General features: G+C 42.9%; 3 protein-coding genes across 3 annotated transcripts; 1 reads left to right on the top strand and 2 right to left on the bottom strand.

Moving 5' to 3' along the window:
• The first annotated feature begins 21 nt into the window (after window positions 1-21).
• cmtm4 (CKLF-like MARVEL transmembrane domain containing 4) lies at window positions 22-7,577 on the top strand. Its single transcript, XM_061276104.1, has 4 exons — window positions 22-904; window positions 3,806-3,982; window positions 5,970-6,068; window positions 6,260-7,577. The coding sequence occupies exons 1-4, from the start codon at window positions 722-724 to the stop codon at window positions 6,422-6,424; spliced, it is 624 nt and encodes a 207-aa protein (XP_061132088.1). The 5' UTR covers window positions 22-721; the 3' UTR covers window positions 6,425-7,577.
• On the bottom strand, window positions 6,855-8,856 carry LOC133152481 (cyclin-dependent kinase inhibitor 1B-like). The gene is made up of 3 exons (XM_061276106.1): window positions 8,582-8,856; window positions 8,051-8,173; window positions 6,855-7,963 (listed from the first exon to the last, which is right to left on the bottom strand). The coding sequence occupies exons 1-3, from the start codon at window positions 8,832-8,834 to the stop codon at window positions 7,908-7,910; spliced, it is 432 nt and encodes a 143-aa protein (XP_061132090.1). The 5' UTR covers window positions 8,835-8,856; the 3' UTR covers window positions 6,855-7,907.
• A 2,219-nt stretch (window positions 8,857-11,075) lies between these two features.
• LOC133153139 (CKLF-like MARVEL transmembrane domain-containing protein 3) lies at window positions 11,076-14,968 on the bottom strand. The gene is made up of 5 exons (XM_061277204.1): window positions 14,650-14,968; window positions 12,623-12,778; window positions 12,454-12,549; window positions 12,269-12,386; window positions 11,076-12,182 (listed from the first exon to the last, which is right to left on the bottom strand). Exons 1-5 carry the CDS (start codon window positions 14,764-14,766, stop codon window positions 12,154-12,156), a joined length of 516 nt encoding a protein of 171 aa, XP_061133188.1. The 5' UTR covers window positions 14,767-14,968; the 3' UTR covers window positions 11,076-12,153.
• Window positions 14,969-15,718: the final 750 nt, after the last annotated feature.

The following is a 15,718-nucleotide window of genomic DNA, read 5'->3' on the forward strand; positions in this document are numbered from 1 at the left end:
TGCAAAATATACGACACGGATGTAAGAATGATTCCGTGTCAGTGTATTTAGATGAGTAGCAGACATTGTCATTTTTCCAGGCCTTCACCTGGACGGACTTCAAATGCAATTGGAAAACGAACGAGAAAAAGAAAAGAGCTGCCTGTCGCGTCCAAAATCTGCTTTCGTAGACTGCCCGAAACTAGCGGAGAGTTTGGAGGGGGGCGGAGACACGACTGCCCCGCATCCACGGGGAGCAAAGCTCAGCTCAGCTAAGCCGTCTCGGCGCCGAGCCGCCTCACTGTTGCTTGCTGCTGCTGCTCCCTGCCGGTCAGCGGGCCTCAAGTTGACGCCAACTCACGCTCACAATCGACTTCTCGTTCGATCCCGATGGATTTGGGTTATTTACTCGCAGAAAGTGCTCGCTCATCCCGGTAGGCGTGTTTTTGTCTTTCTCGCCGCTGAATCGTCCGCGGGGATGATTGTGGAAAACAAGTGAGCCAGCCGCCTCGTCGAGTTCCAACTGGGAGCGACGAGCAGTAAACAACCCCGGGGTGTCGACCTCTGTACCCCCGTGAACCCTCCATTGCGTCCCGGCGAGACAGCCTTGAGAAGTGGACCTTGCGTTTGGTTTTCTCCCTCAAACTCATCGTCTCGCCATGGAATAAGTTGGGCGCAGAGAAACAAACGGCGCCGATCGAAACCATTTCGAGTGGACATTACAAGCCCAGGAGGAACCAGCATGAGGAACACCGAGGAGGCGGAGGGCTCGGACGGCGAGGCCTCCAACACCATGATCTCCGGGGCTAATAGCCCCTACCAGCCCACCACCGAGCCAGTCCAGGCGAGGAGTGTTTGGGGCGGCATTCGGTGCGATGTGGACTACCTCCAGTCTTACTTTGGCATTTTAAAAGCAATCGAAGTGGTAAGTTGTCTTTTATATAAATGCTCCTCGTTGTAGTCCTAGTGAGGAGTGACGTCACGCGTTAGCCATATGGTCACCGTCGAATTTAAAACCGCACAGTTGGTGTTCAAGTGATGGATTAAATACTCGCAAATAAAGAAGGAATTAGTGCTTTGTCATGCTGACTGACTTTGCAATGACTTATCCGACTATTGTGCACGTGCTGTATGCTTTAGAATTGACTTTTTTTTTTTCTCTCCAATTTTGCTACCTGGAAAATGTCACTTCGATGACGTTTATGCATGCACCTGTCGGATTATGATAAGTTTTGTATAAAATATGGAAAGAATAAGTTATTTGGTGAGGGGTTCCGAAAGAGTTTGAGGAAAGCAACATTTAAGTTTGTGTGAATTGAAGGCAGCTGCTAAAAAAAAATCTGTCGAGTCACTATCTGACTTGTCCACCACTTCCATTGGAGATGGTGTCTTTTTTTTTTTTTTTTTTTTTTTTTCCGGCCTGAACAAACGTTCAAAATGATGCTTGTGAGTTTGGCGTGGAAGAACGAAATAGCCCTGACCTCAACCCAACATTTTTGGGGGATGAGGTCTTCCCTTCCAGGCAGCATTTAACAATATTCATTAACATATAATGGACTCCAGTATCTCTTCCATTTTTTTTTACTTTTATACAGGCCACCTATGAGTTGCACGAAATATATAAATGAACCTTCATGCAACCAGCTCCACAAAAATGTGTTCAAAATGAGCTCATGTAAGCGTTACGTGAGCTCTCGTCACAATCTATCTGAATGATTTGCTCTTCTGCTTTGAGCCAGTCGAGAAATATGTCTCCTTCGCAAACAAGGACAGTTGAACCCCTTCCAAGTTTACATTTGGTATGTTGGAAGTCTGCAAGTCTCACCGCCAGATGGTTTTTCTTCCTTAGCCGCCACTTTTACTGCTTCGTGCTCTTACTTTGCCCAGTTATGGAATAATATTCTGTGCCCGATAAAGGTCGAAATAACGAGAATGGAGAAGAAATTGTGAAAGCGATGGACCTGTCCTGACACTGTCCTGCATAGACAAAGCACCCCCCCCCTGACCTCCTTCTTGGTGTCACGTGAAACCTGAGCATGTTTTGTTGTCAACAAAACCTGACTAACTCTTGTGAATGTCATGAGACAAACCCTTCTGCTTTCCAGCGCCTTTGCAAATTCTCCCGATACTGAAATAAGGTGCTCTCGATGTAATGAACTTTCCAGATGCTCCCGAATGTCCGTGAGCGCTTCCTGCTTGGAGAGACACTGCGGTCTCCTCGGGAGGGAGAAATAAAGAATGTTGTGTGGGGGGGGGAAGAAAATGCATATTCACCTTCTACTCTCTCTGTGGTGAAATGTAACCTGCATTGAGGCTCGCTCTGGTTTCCACTACTCACTTTGTGGGCTGCTGGTCAACATTCCCACTTTGCCATTTTTGCACGCACAGTAAGATTTGTAGTTGTTTTTTTTACACATGAATTTAAAAATGCTAGCTCATCGTCGCTTCCACGATTAGCTTTGTGGCCCCTCCCTCGCCTCCTGTTTGGCAGCCGAACACCTGCTAAGGGACTTTTGGAGAAGTCGTGCATTTTCTCTCATTCAGACGTCACTTCATTGGCGGCCTTGTTTGGTTTCGTCACAAACAAAAAATGCATCATTGATAAGTTGGTGGCGAGGTGAGCCCAGCCCAGCCATTTTGATGGTTTTGTCTGTGTTGCAAGATTTGTCTGACGTGTCTGTGGACTTTTTAAAAGAATGAGGAAGGCGCTTGATGAGAAACTTTAAAAACGGCGTTCAATGAATTTGAGTGATGGTATGACCTCCCAAGAATGCACTTTGTGTGGAATTGTTCTTGGACTTTTTAATTGACCTCATTTTGAGGGGTTTTGATCATCTTAAGAAAGTTTTTTTTTTTTTTTTCCCCCAATCATGTCTAGTTACTGCTTAACCTTTAAGCCTAACTTTGTCATTGAGCAACGGCAGCCTGGGATGAGACGCCATGTTGCATTAGTGTTTGTCTTGGTTCTGTTCAATCTCAGGAATTTGGAGCTCACTCAGCCAGTCAGTAATGTACATGCGGTTTCACCGGGCCTTGGATAGCAAAAAAACACCTAAATAGGGGAATTCCTCCCATTCTGTGGTTTGTTGACCACTTGGCCGGCTCCTGGCGTCCACCGCGGCTGCCAGGAGCCGACTCGCCAGATGAGTTCACGGCCTCGGCTCTATTCACAGGACAATCCCTCTGTCGTCGAGCGCCAGGCGGCCCACGGCTTTTGTGCAATCATTCACAATTGGCGGAGGCCACTTTATGCACCGTGCATGCCAAATGTGTTACACTTTTTTTTTTTTTTGTTTCATTCTTGGAGATAAAACTGTCACAAGCGGCTGGTGGAGAACAGCAAAACCAAACTTGGCCCGCTGAAGTTCCATGAAAGTGTCATCTTGATATGAAATATAGCGGTGACTTATTCTCCAGTTAGTGCAAAGAAAGAATGTGTAACTGGGAACTCTGCAGAGTTTGTAAATCATTTCATTGTCGTTGGTCATGCGCTACAATGCGGACTCTAAACTCAAGATTTCTTTTTAAAGTGCCACGAGCAAATGGATGTCAATTTGATTTATAAAGAATATCAACAAGGGATGTTTGATTCCACTTTTTTCAGACCGATACCAGTACTCAGTCGTGATATTGATACCGAAATCACGAAAACCTATGATATATCAAATTTTCTCCAACAAATAATGACATTCGTGAAAAATACCTTCATATCCTAAATATATAATTATGCTTAAAATTAAATGAGTGCTCATTTTGCTACTTTGTCCGAAAAGTTGCTTTTTTATTCTGCGTCCCTCATGACGATGTCGAATGTGTCTCCTCGCAGGTGCTGTCACTCATTGCCTTCATCTGCATCGAAACCATCATGATGTGTTCCCCGTGCAGCGGCGTCTACTTCTTCGAGTTTGTCAGCTGCACCGCCTTTGTGGTCACCGGTGCGCTTTTGGTCATTTTCTCTCTCAGCCTGCACACCAAAGTGCCCCACATCAACTGGAACCTCACGGTTGGTATAGTATTTTATTTATTTATTTTAATTTGTTTTAATTTCGTTTTTTTTCTAATTTTATTTTGTCATTTTTTCAAATTGTTTTCAAATTTTCTCAATTTCTTTAAAAAAAAAAATGTTTGAATTGTTTTCCGATGTTCTCGATCTTAGCTTTCACGCGTTGTCATGCCTGACGTTCGTAGCCACTTTTACACGTCGTTAGCATCTTGCAAACGGAAAGTTTGTACCGTTGGCGGCGGAGTGTCACGAGAACATGCAGTGTCAGCTGTGAGCGAACGAGCCGCTTGCTTCCTTTTTTTTTTTGGGACACCGCTGTACTATTTGCCTAAACACTCAAGATGGCGTCTTGTCATCTGAGCTGCAGGGGGAATGGAAAATAGCTTTTTGCTGTCATTCCAGAAAGCCGCACGGCAGCCAGTTGCCCAAATGCAACTGGTTTGCCTTATAGCTCTTTTGTTTTGTTAGTGTAGTTTGAAAGGGCACATTTAGAGAAATAAACGGCCTACCTGTGAATTAGAATTGTATTTATTTCTTCTATTTCCTTTTCTCCCTTGTGTGAATATGGCTTAATGTGTTTACTCCATTCACCGTAGGATGATTACGCCCTACGAGATACTAGGAGCATGATTTATTCATCGACAGATGGCCTTTTGTGTCTTTTGTGCTCTGCTCTTGGGTCCTTACTGGACTTGTTACGTGTCTGCCGTTGGAATACTTTCATCAAGCCTCGTCTTTTTTTTTATATATATATTATATATATATATATATATATATATATATATATATATATATATATATATATATATATATATATATATATATATATATATATATATATATATATATATATATATATATATATATATATATATATACACACACACACACACACACACACACACACACACACACACACACACACACACACACACACACACTACCGTTCAAAAGTTTGGGGCCACAAAATTGTTTGGAACTTTTGAACGGTAGTGTATATATTTATTTAGATCATTATTTATAGATTATATATATAATCTTCTGTGTAAAAAATCTTATAATATATATATGTATACTTATATTCATAGATTATATATAATCTCACCCAAACAATTTTCTGACCCCAAACTTTTGAACGGTAGTGTATTATATATATATATATAAATATAAATATATATATATATATATATATATATATATATTTTTAATCCTTTTGTCATCAACAGTCGTCCAACAGTGCTTCCATTCTGCTCTTTCATTTGTAACTCCTGACCCATGCTGCCGTTGCACTGACCGAGCAAGTGGAGCGTGAGGGTTTGGATCATGTGATCACGTGCTACGTGACTCCATCTCCTCCATTTCACCCTCTATTAGCTGGTGGTGATGGCTCTGTTTCATTGCCTTTACTTCCTGTGTGTACTGCAGTCGACGCTTTCTCAGCAACAACGCTGCTTTGTTGCTACTTGCTAACTAGACCAGCAGCCATAACCAGTGTGATTGTTTGCTTCTCCCACGGGAGACAATGGAGACCCTCAAAAAGGAGACAAGATCCTGTTCAACTGGTTGGGCGTGTCACACGAAACCCTGCGTGTGCGTTGGGATACAGTTGGTGTGCAAAGTGGGCGTGGATGGAAGCTTCTGGCACTGCTTCCTTGCATGTAAATGCTTCCAGGGAGTTAAGATAAGGAGATGTTGAGGATTGTCATCAATTTGATAAACTTGATGGTTCAAAAAGATGGCGGTGGGTGTCAATGAATCCCCTTTATTGTCACCGCTTTAGAGGCCAGTGATGATTGAAGTCCTGCATCCATCCCAAGGTCAAGTCGAACTAGCTTAAACGGTAGCTTTTATTTTCTCTGCTCCCAGGTCTGCAACATCTCGATACCTTTGAACTGCACCTCCTTCCTGCACTTTTAAGTGGACTGTAATGAAACAGCGGGGATGCAAATCAAATTGTTGTGTGTGTTTGTTTGGTGTGTTCCCGTAGGATTTGGCCAACACGGCAGCCAGCACCTTCCTCTTCTCCTTGTCATCGCTCGTGCTCGTGTGCATAAACCACAACAGCGGGGCTGAAATAGCGGCAGTGGTGAGTACGCCGGCCCGACGTGCGTGCATGCTTACCTCAATTTGCTTATTGGAGGAATAAAAAAAAAAATTATTGGCGCTGCGAGAGCGAGAATTCAAACCTCTCCTTGTCGCATCAACGGGCGAAAGGTTAAGCGCTTTCCCACGGCCATTGTGAATTGTCACCGACTTCCTATTTCCTCTTGCGTGCAGATCTTTGGCTTCCTGGCCGCAGGTGTGTACGCCCTCAACACTTTCCTGGCGCTACGGCGGTGGCGCCGCGGCAACGGGACTCAGAGGGCGCCTCAGAGCAGCGAGTACACGCGAGCGCGCACGGCCTCTCGTGGAGAAATGGAAGCGCGGCCCGAACTGGCGTGAATGGAATCCCATCCGAACGTTCCGCCGTTAAGAGGCTCACTGAAGGAATGGAAAGAAAAGTCGTATCCACGTGGCGACTCCGCCGCTGGGACCTCCGACCAGGCTGGCTTGATGGCAAACTCTGAACGTTTCCAAACGTTGCGTCTCACTGTGAAGACCCAAGTTGAGCTGCCTGAGTGACTTTTGTTTGATGAAGACGGATCAGGAAGACAATTTGCTTCTTTTCTCTACTGACTCCAGCTGTCGGCCGGACAAAACTGATAGTGTGTATTTAATCGCTAAAAGGGTACTTGCGTCGATTTATTTCATTTTTTCTTTTTCTTAACAAACTGCTTTTTTTTTTTTTTTATCTGTGACGTTTAGCCACTAAAAAGTTTTGCTTCGTGCAATCGAATAGTCTGTTTCTTTTTTTTTTTTTTTTACAACTCGAACTAATTCCGTGCATTTATACTTTGACAAAAGCGTGAAGGTTGTTCCCAGTTTGTGTCTTAATCCATTCAATTAGTTTTGTCAACACTGTGAGTAAATAGCACGAGGCAGATTTTTTTTTTTTTTTTTTGTCTCCTTTTTGCACGTCAACCACTTTATAAAGTGACGATGACATACAGTAGATCTTGGTAAATATCACACACAAAATATAAGTCCGTGGCCTGTTAGGTGCATTTGCAAGACAATCTGGTGTGCTTTTGTCTACCATAGAAGGTTGCCTTAGTTTTCTTGTCTTACTTGCTCTGCTGGCGCGTGGTCATGTTTTGCATTCTTTGAAATAGTTTTCAGTAGTTTGGTTCACTTCAAATATTTCCTAGCTGCATAGCATTAGTTTAATCTTTCCTCCAGGGTCATTCTTTGAATGCTTTGAGGTCAAAGTGACCAAGAGTGACTGGACTGTTGCCACGCCTACTTACTTGACCGCACGGGAAAGCCCCGCTTCAAAACAATGCGATGCTTACTGAATAGCGCCACCTTTTGGTCTTTTTTTCGAAAATGTATTGTGTGTATGAGAGGCTTTTGAAATGAAAACACAACCGTGCCACTATTTTTTTGTTGTTTTTCTGCATAGCCCATCCATATATCACTCCTGCAGCCAGAACCACTTGACATATTTATTATGCATTGCCTTTGTTAATTCTGTCATTAAACTAATCAAAGCAAACACTGGCTGGCTTCTCCCCTTTCAATGTTTTGGTCATTTCAAAATGAATGCAATGTCTACTGCAAGAAACCACCACAATGCTTTAATTTCAACATTCCTGTGTAGTCATAACAAAAAATATCAGGCATATGGTGAATAGAACAATTCCAATATTGACTCTATATTAGGTGAAATGTATGCAAGACCAGGTTTGGTGACTGAACTTTTTTTTTTACACAAACAACTCATCTAGGCAATAAATTGTGTTTGTGGTATTTTGAATAACATACAAAATGTCATGTCAACATTGAACAAAACTTTAAGTGCGACAGTTAGACTGAACGTTCATCTTCAGACGTGGATTTGTACCATTTTAGCGCAACGTTGCTTTGCTGGAACAGACACATCTGCTGGAAATATAAACAACACAAATATGGACTCATCAGCATTCACAAACCCAGTTAGTTAGTTAGTTAGTTAGTTAGTCTCTTTACCTGTAGTTTCATTGTCTGTGGTCTTGACTGAAGACTTTGGTAGTGTCCGCTTCTTTGGTCCAGGGGTGACTTCAGGAGGACACATTTGACCTGGGCAGTCTTCAGTGTCCGACTCCTCATACGCTGGAAAAGATATTGGAATTGCAGTTACAGTAGCACGAGTTTGTCATGTGTGAATAAGCACATAAATAGCTGTTTTAAAAGGCCTAATGTTGTGTATTTGTGTGGTATTACATTTTTGGAAGCTAAATGTGAAGCCTGCATCACTGCCCTCCTAAATTTCTTATGAGAATTGCCCCTGGACGAGAAAATTTAGAAGATAAAAATGTAATTTTCTACTATGTAGTTTGCAACATAAGAGAAAACAATTGAAATGATTGAGTTTTCCAGCGGGAAGCGGAACCTTTAAAATGGACGTCGATTCAGCTACGACGCTAGCTCCGAGTGAATGTTTCGAAAATGTCACGAATAAGTTTTTGTTTCATATTTGATTTTATTCTGACAACATAGGAAGAATGAATGTTTTAATACCCTTAGGGGTGCACCAAGTTTTCTGGCCCCTTTTGGACTCGTGGTAAAAGGCAGCGATGCGCTCCACGGGATTTTTCTCCCACTGCAAGCTGCCGGGCAGCGGGGTTTCCGTCTTGAAATTGAAGTTCCAGCGCTGGCTGTCGTCTTGGCTAGACTGCTGGAGATTCCGTTCCAAGTCTCGGTCCACCTGGTCGCGGTCCACGGCGCCGAACAAACACTTGCGTACCAACTTTGCAGACACGACCGTGTTCATCTTGGTTGTGGTGTGATGGCAATTAGGGTTGGCTCGTGAGTGAACGATCCGTTCAAAAGAAGGAATCTTTTCAGTGAACGTATGATATGATATGATATGATATGATATGATATGATATGATATGATATGATATGATAATGTATATATGATTTTACGATAAAGGAAAATTATAATGCAATATATTTTTTCTTTCTTTTATGTTCTATTGTACTATGGCAGTGCTTCTCAATTATTTTCTGTTACGCCCCCCCCTAGCAAGAAGAAAACTATTCGCGCCCCCCCTCCCCACCGTGACTATCCTAACTTGTCTTGTAAATCGTAAAATGTTGCACTGTCGCAAACGTGACAGAAGTAACAATGAGAGCGCCACTGCCCCCTGCTGTAGTAAACGCGCAATTACACTTTATTCTAGTACTGCCAAAAAAAAAGCCTGTTCCCCAGGGTCACACGCGCCCCCCCAGGAATAGCACCGCGCCCCCCAAGGGGGGCGCGCCCCACTATTTGAGAAGCACTGTACTATGGAGTTATCATTTTTCTCTATTTTTATTTTTTCCTGTATTTTTAATGTTCGAAATAAACGTTTAAAAAACAAAACAAAAACGTGAGTGAACGGATCACTTCCTGAACTTATTCGTTCTTTTTTCACTTCACATGACTTCAACCACCATGCAATGACGTAACTTATCCCACACGGTAGGTGTCGGTAATGCACATTGACGCTGGTGCCACCTCGCCGTATAACAAAACGAAGAGAAATGACGTAAGTTCCCGTTCACGAACGAGTCAGTGAATTGCATTGCTCGTTCACCAACTGTACTTAATGTAGTGTCCGAGTGACGTCACAGATCAAAGAGCCAATCAAGAGGTGGGGGTGAGGGCGGGTGTGGCACTTTTCACTTTCAGTTAAGCTTTGACCATGATTTTTCCCTAACGAAGTGGCCTGTTATTAGGTACACTTGAAAATGGCGGTGTATCTAATGGAGTGTCCGAGTGACGTCACAGATCAAACAGCCAATCAGGAGGTGGGGGTGAGGGCGGGTGTGGCACTTTTCAATTTCACTTAAGCTTTGCCCATGATTTTTCCCTAATGAAGTGGCCTGTTATTAGGTACACTTGAAAATGGCGGTGTACCTAATGGAGTGTCCGAGTGACGTCACGGATCAGACAGCCAATCAGAAAGTGGGGGTGAGGGCGGGTGTGGCACTTTTCACTTTCAGTTAAGCTTTGACCCTAATATTTCCCTAATAAAGTGGCCTGTTATTAGGTACACTTGAAAATGGCGGTGTACCTAATAGAGTGTCCTTGTGATTCCCTCGTTAAGCGCACCTGCGTGAAAAGTTTCAGCTCTTGCGGAACGTGAAAGGAGCTAAAACTTTTCACGCAGGTGCGCTTAACGAGGGTCACTTGGAAAACATGTTGGAACGCGGCCCCGAGGACTAGAACTTGACACCTGTGACCTTTGACCCTGATATTTCCCTAATAAAGTGGCCTGTTATTAGGTACACTTGAAAATGGCGGTGTACCTAATGGAGTGTCCGAGTGACGTCACGGATCAAACAGCCAATCAGAAAGTGGGGGTGAGGGCGAGTGTGGCACTTTTCACTTTCAGTTAAGCTTTGACCCTAATATTTCCCTAATAAAGTGGCCTGTTATTAGGTACACTTGAAAATGGCGGTGTACCTAATGGAATGTCCTTGTGATTCCCTCGTTAAGCGCACCTGCGTGAAAAGTTTTAGCTCCTGCGGAACGTGAAAGTGGCTAAAACTTTTCACGCAGGTGCGCTTAACGAGGGTCACTTGGAAAACATATTGGAACGCGGCCCCGAGGACTAGAGGTCGACACCCCTGCTTTAAGTGAAAAGTCTGTTATTAGGTACACCTCATGGACACTTTAATAGGTACACCACACGATGCAGAATGCCAACAATTGGTTTCTAGACCAGATTCTTCATTAAATACTATTGATTTGTATTTTATAATTGATTTAATTGATGGTATTTGTATTCTTAATTCGTTCAATTGAATTCTCACTCATTACGCTTGCGTTAAAATGTTCACATTGCATCATGACGTAGAAAATATCTGCAGGATGTGTTCATTTTCTTGTTTTTCAAATATAAGTCTTACTATTTATGGTCTTTTTTTATATATATATATAAAAAAAACACCTTAATATACATGGTCATTTATTGAGTAAAAGCGTCTACTTATAAAAAAGACATGTACACATATGCAACAAAAATAAAATCCAGTGACTTTATTGTTATACATAGAGTAAATGTGTGTGTGACAAAGCGGGCAAAAAGATTGCCTGATCGATCCACAGTAACGTGAACATCATAAAAACGACGATATGTGCCGCTTGCCGGAGACAAATGACAAATTGTGTTCATTAACCCAATGTATAGATCACTTATCACTTATAGATTACAGATTTGGTGTTATGACCATATTCACTGTGGCTTTGTTTGCACCTCTTATTCCTCAATGGTGGAAGTAGAAGGGAGGACATACAAACTCAATACAGATAAAAAAATAATAATAAAACAGAGCAACATAAGGCACTGGCAATGATTCATTCCCATTCACACACACTTGATAGTGACTGGAACAACAACATAGAACAACCTGGAAAAGGGACACTAACAGCAGCAGTGAAGTCAACAAATACAAAACACACACACACACACACACACACAATGAAGCAGAAATGTACAATGGTTGAAACCAGCCAACCTGCATCACGTCTCGAGGGTTAGTGGAGTTTGTATGTATGAATGTATGAATGAATGTATGAATGTATGAATGTATGTATGTATGTATGTATGTATGTATGTATGTATGTATGTATGTATGTATGTATGTATGTATGTATGTATGAATGAATGAATGTATGAATGAATGAATGTATGAATGAATGAGTGAATGTGTGAATGAATGAATGTGTGAATGAATGAATGAATGAATGAATGAATGAATGAATGAATGAATGAATGAATGAATGAATGAATGAATGTATTATGAGTTTGGGGGTTGAACTCTGATTTTCACTTCAGCTTCTTCATTGACCCCATTTCGACAAACATAGTAGCGTTTCTTTTCAACAAATTCTTACACAATATTGGAAAAGATAAACAAATAAAATGTCTTTTTTTTTTTCATAAATCTGTCAACGCTTCACATGCTCAAAACTCCATTTGGCATGAGACTCCAAAACAACAGACGGCTTTTTCACGTTCGGAGCTCAACTCGGTCGAAATGTTCCACGGCGAGCTGCGGCCGTGTCTCCTGGGCTCGAGGACTCCAAATGGTGGGCAATCTCAGTCCGAGTCGGAGTCTGAACATTCATCTGGAAGACAAAAAACACCTCCGTCAGCCTTATGCACGTCTTTGCAAACTTTGGAATGATCAAGCATGATGATTGAGGAGCAATACCTTGCCGTTTGGAAGGCTCCTCGGTGGTTTCTCCGCCTTGCTTCAGGAAATTGGCCAGCTCGTTAAAAATGAGATAAAAATCCAAAGCGAAGGCAATGGTAGCGATGAAGCCAAAAACCTGCGAGGAGGACAGAAGGTGAAATAAACACGGGGAAAAAAAAGAGGAAACAGTGATGCACGTTTACCCCGGCAGCTTTGGAGGAACCGTCCGTATATTTGGATACGGCGATGATGGAAATGATGAAATAGATGATGGCAGCAGTCACGCATCTCATAAAATCCTCAAAGAGGGGAAAGGAGGAGAAAGTTACAGCCGCTTTGGTCAACGCCTCGAGCGATGACGCGGCTCCTTACCATCAGAGGCCACAGGAAGCCTTTAAACCTCTGGTTGAATTTGGTGGAGTAGGCGAAGAGCAGGAAGAGAGCGGCCAGGAACTCCAGCAGCGGAACCGTCACGAAGGCGGCCGCCGTGGACGCGGCGAAGCAAACAAAATCCACAAAGGACAGCGCCTGCAAGACAATACACGGCAGCCTCATCTGATCATTTCTTTTTTTTTCCCTAAACTTCTCCTCTTCTGCCGTTTGTTTATTTATAAAGTGAGTCACTTCCCACATGGACTCTGTTTACTTCCTGACATGGATCACTATCTCCTAAGTTTGTATTTCATCAACGTCGGAACGCCATACGGACATCTGGCTAGCAGATCTGACGCCAGGCCACCAGCGACTGTACAAGAAGGTCGGATCCGCTTTGGCCTCCTTCCGAAGCAAAGGGCGGAGCTTATCCACCCACGCCTCCGGGCCTACTTCCTCCCTCTCGCGAGACCAAATTCACCATCAGACATTCCATAATGGAGTCAAACTGAAGGGTTCGGGCTGGTTAGTGTGGTAGCTCATTTAAAAACGAGCGGACCTTTGCTCAGGCGGAATAAACGATGAGAATTTTTAAGAGTGCTGAGGATGAAACGCTGGTTGATGTCGTGCTACTTCTCCTCGCCTGGAGTCAAAATGAGCTCTTAGGCCGTCATTGTGAGCAAACAGGGTCTACTTCAAAGGTTGGGAATGAGTGAGCAGCTACTAAAAGCTTGTAAAACCAGCTGGGAGCTACTCAAAACAACAAAACGGGCCAAATCTAGATTTCACACCAAAAAAGGACTCTTTCGAACTTAAACTAAATTGTTACGGACTGCAGGAAGAGTTGTTTGACGCAGGGGGGATAAGAATAACGCACACTGAAAGCTGCCGGGTGCTTCTTGATCGTCTTGGAGATCAAATGTAAACATTGAATCGACTGCCTCAACAATTGGTCAAGCACGCCGCTCGTGTTGCGGAAGGGAAGCGAGCGAGTCCGAGGAAGAGAATGGCCGCTCTGTGGTCATGTCACTACATTAGGTCACATGACGCCAGTGTGTTGACCTCTTTACCACAAGCACATGATATTGCTGATGTTGCATCTGGGTTCCAGCGACGCGGGCTTGCTATTGCGCAATGCTTGATATGATTTCCGCCATCTAATTTCTACCATAGAGTAACAAACACGTCTTCATTTGGGTTGCGGCTGAGATGTGGCTGAGATGGCTTCTCCCAGCTGACCTTGGACGAGTTACCAGAGCAAGTTCACTCCTTCATCCGTGGTAAAAGCGGCTGGCGCTTTTCTTCTTACAGCGTTTACCGAGCACTGGAATGCAACCAGCAAATTTCTTGAAAGTTTGAGCACACTTTGCCAATAAACATGGTTCTAATCTAGTGAGTGGAATGCGCCTTTAAAAAAATATATAAATAATTACTTTGATGCCGAGCGTTTTCTTTTCGAAACAAATCAGGAATGAATGACGTAACAATGAAAGCATCCTTCAGTCGGATGAAATCCAGCAGGGAGCACAATGGAGTCACTCGTGTTGTGCTTTGCGTCAAACTAAACAAAACACATTATATAATTGAATAAAAAACATGTAAATCTCACTCTCTGTGTGTAAAGTTACAACAATAAAATAATCTAACCGAAGCCTGTCGTATCGTTCTGAACTGAGACAAGTCCAATCGAAGCGCCCCTGAATATTCCGCGTCCCACAAGTTGAAAACCTCAAAATCGCCTGATTATATTATATTGATTAAAATCGCAGATTATATTGATTAATGAAAATCTTCGGCGTACCAGAGTGGCATTTAGTTAAGGTTAAAGAGATGCGTGGAAAAATATTTTTTGGGGGGGAGTGGGGGCGTGCGTGTGTTTCAAAACTTTTGTCGCTCCTCCGTCATGAATGGAAGCCTTGCGACTTGACCTACATTGAAGATTTGACTTCAAATTGTGTTAAAGCGCGTGAGACCGTGACATATTTCCACTGTCGTAAGTAATAAAAAAAAAAAGAAAAGTTTCCTACCACTTCAGCGATGAGCAACATTCCTTTCCTGGAGGAGACGAACTCTCTGCTGGGGAGGACCGACTGCAGCACGCTGCGGCTCGGCTGCCTCGACTCGGGAGCTTCCAGGTCTCCCATGGCGGTGGCGGCGGCGGCCACAAGACAAAAGTGAAAGAGGCAAAAAAGGCAAAGAGAGAGACCAAACGAGGCTCCTCTGCGGTGGAAGCGGAAACAATGACAGCGCGGAAGGAAGCACAACGGCTAGCAACATCTGTTTGGCCAGATGTGAAGCTAGCGGAGGACAACCCTCCAAAACTCGCCCGCGCGCACGCGCACACGCAACTCTCTACTATCATATAACTCCCAACATAAGCTTTTGAGATACACTACCGTTCAAAAGTTTGGGGTCACAAAATTGTTTGGGTGACCCCAAACTTTTGAACGGTAGTGTAAATATTATTATAATCAAATATTATGAATTAAATATTATAAATGATATCTTATATTTGTATAGGATTATATATAATCTATGAATATAAGTATACATATATATTATAAGATTTTTTTACACAGAAGATTATATATATAATCTATAAATAATGATCTAAATAAATATATACACTACCGTTCAAAAGTTTGGGGTCACCCAAACAATTTTGTGACCCCAAACTTTTGAACGGTAGTGTATATCAAATAATTAAAAAAAAAAGTGAGCACATGATTGCTGGTTTCTTTCTATTGTCATTCCTTTTTCATTCTTTCCTAGGAGTCTGGTTTCACTTCTCACTTTTGGGCTTGCTGAAATTGCTCTTCTGGAAAAGTGAGTGGCTGACAAGAGGAAAGCAAATATGCGCAGAATATGCACAAGGCTCATGTGTGGACCAGGATCTTCCTTAGGCTCTGTCCCATATGTGGAATACAGTTCCAAAAGGGAGAGATTGAGTGGCGCCGTAAAGAGGAAGTGGCTATCGTTTTTTCCTTTTGAGTTACGCTCCCTGCAGACTCAGCGTTTTTTATCAGGTCAACAAACCACAGCATCACCAAAAGAAAAAATCAAAACTTTCTCCAAGTGGATCAGATGGCAACACGA

Source organism: Syngnathus typhle, linkage group LG4 (genome assembly GCF_033458585.1).
Source record: "Syngnathus typhle isolate RoL2023-S1 ecotype Sweden linkage group LG4, RoL_Styp_1.0, whole genome shotgun sequence".
Taxonomy (NCBI): Eukaryota; Metazoa; Chordata; class Actinopteri; order Syngnathiformes; family Syngnathidae; genus Syngnathus; species Syngnathus typhle.

Bases quoted from the DNA above. Each gene is read 5' to 3' on its own strand.
- cmtm4 (XM_061276104.1), top strand. From the start codon at position 722: ATGAGGAACACCGAGGAGGCGGAGGGCTCGGACGGCGAGGCCTCCAAC. The intron at 905-3,805 runs GTAAGTTGTCTT...GTCTCCTCGCAG, and splicing joins TTTTAAAAGCAATCGAAGTG to GTGCTGTCACTCATTGCCTT. The intron at 6,069-6,259 runs GTGAGTACGCCG...TCTTGCGTGCAG, and splicing joins GGGCTGAAATAGCGGCAGTG to ATCTTTGGCTTCCTGGCCGC.
- LOC133152481 (XM_061276106.1), bottom strand. From the start codon at position 8,834: ATGAACACGGTCGTGTCTGCAAAGTTGGTACGCAAGTGTTTGTTCGGC. The intron at 8,174-8,581 runs GTATTAAAACAT...TATCTTTTCCAG, and splicing joins AACTTGGTGCACCCCTAAGG to CGTATGAGGAGTCGGACACT. The intron at 7,964-8,050 runs GTAAAGAGACTA...TATTTCCAGCAG, and splicing joins CACAGACAATGAAACTACAG to ATGTGTCTGTTCCAGCAAAG.
- LOC133153139 (XM_061277204.1), bottom strand. From the start codon at position 14,766: ATGGGAGACCTGGAAGCTCCCGAGTCGAGGCAGCCGAGCCGCAGCGTG. The intron at 12,550-12,622 runs GTAAGGAGCCGC...CCCCTCTTTGAG, and splicing joins GCTTCCTGTGGCCTCTGATG to GATTTTATGAGATGCGTGAC. The intron at 12,183-12,268 runs GTATTGCTCCTC...TTTGTCTTCCAG, and splicing joins GGAGCCTTCCAAACGGCAAG to ATGAATGTTCAGACTCCGAC.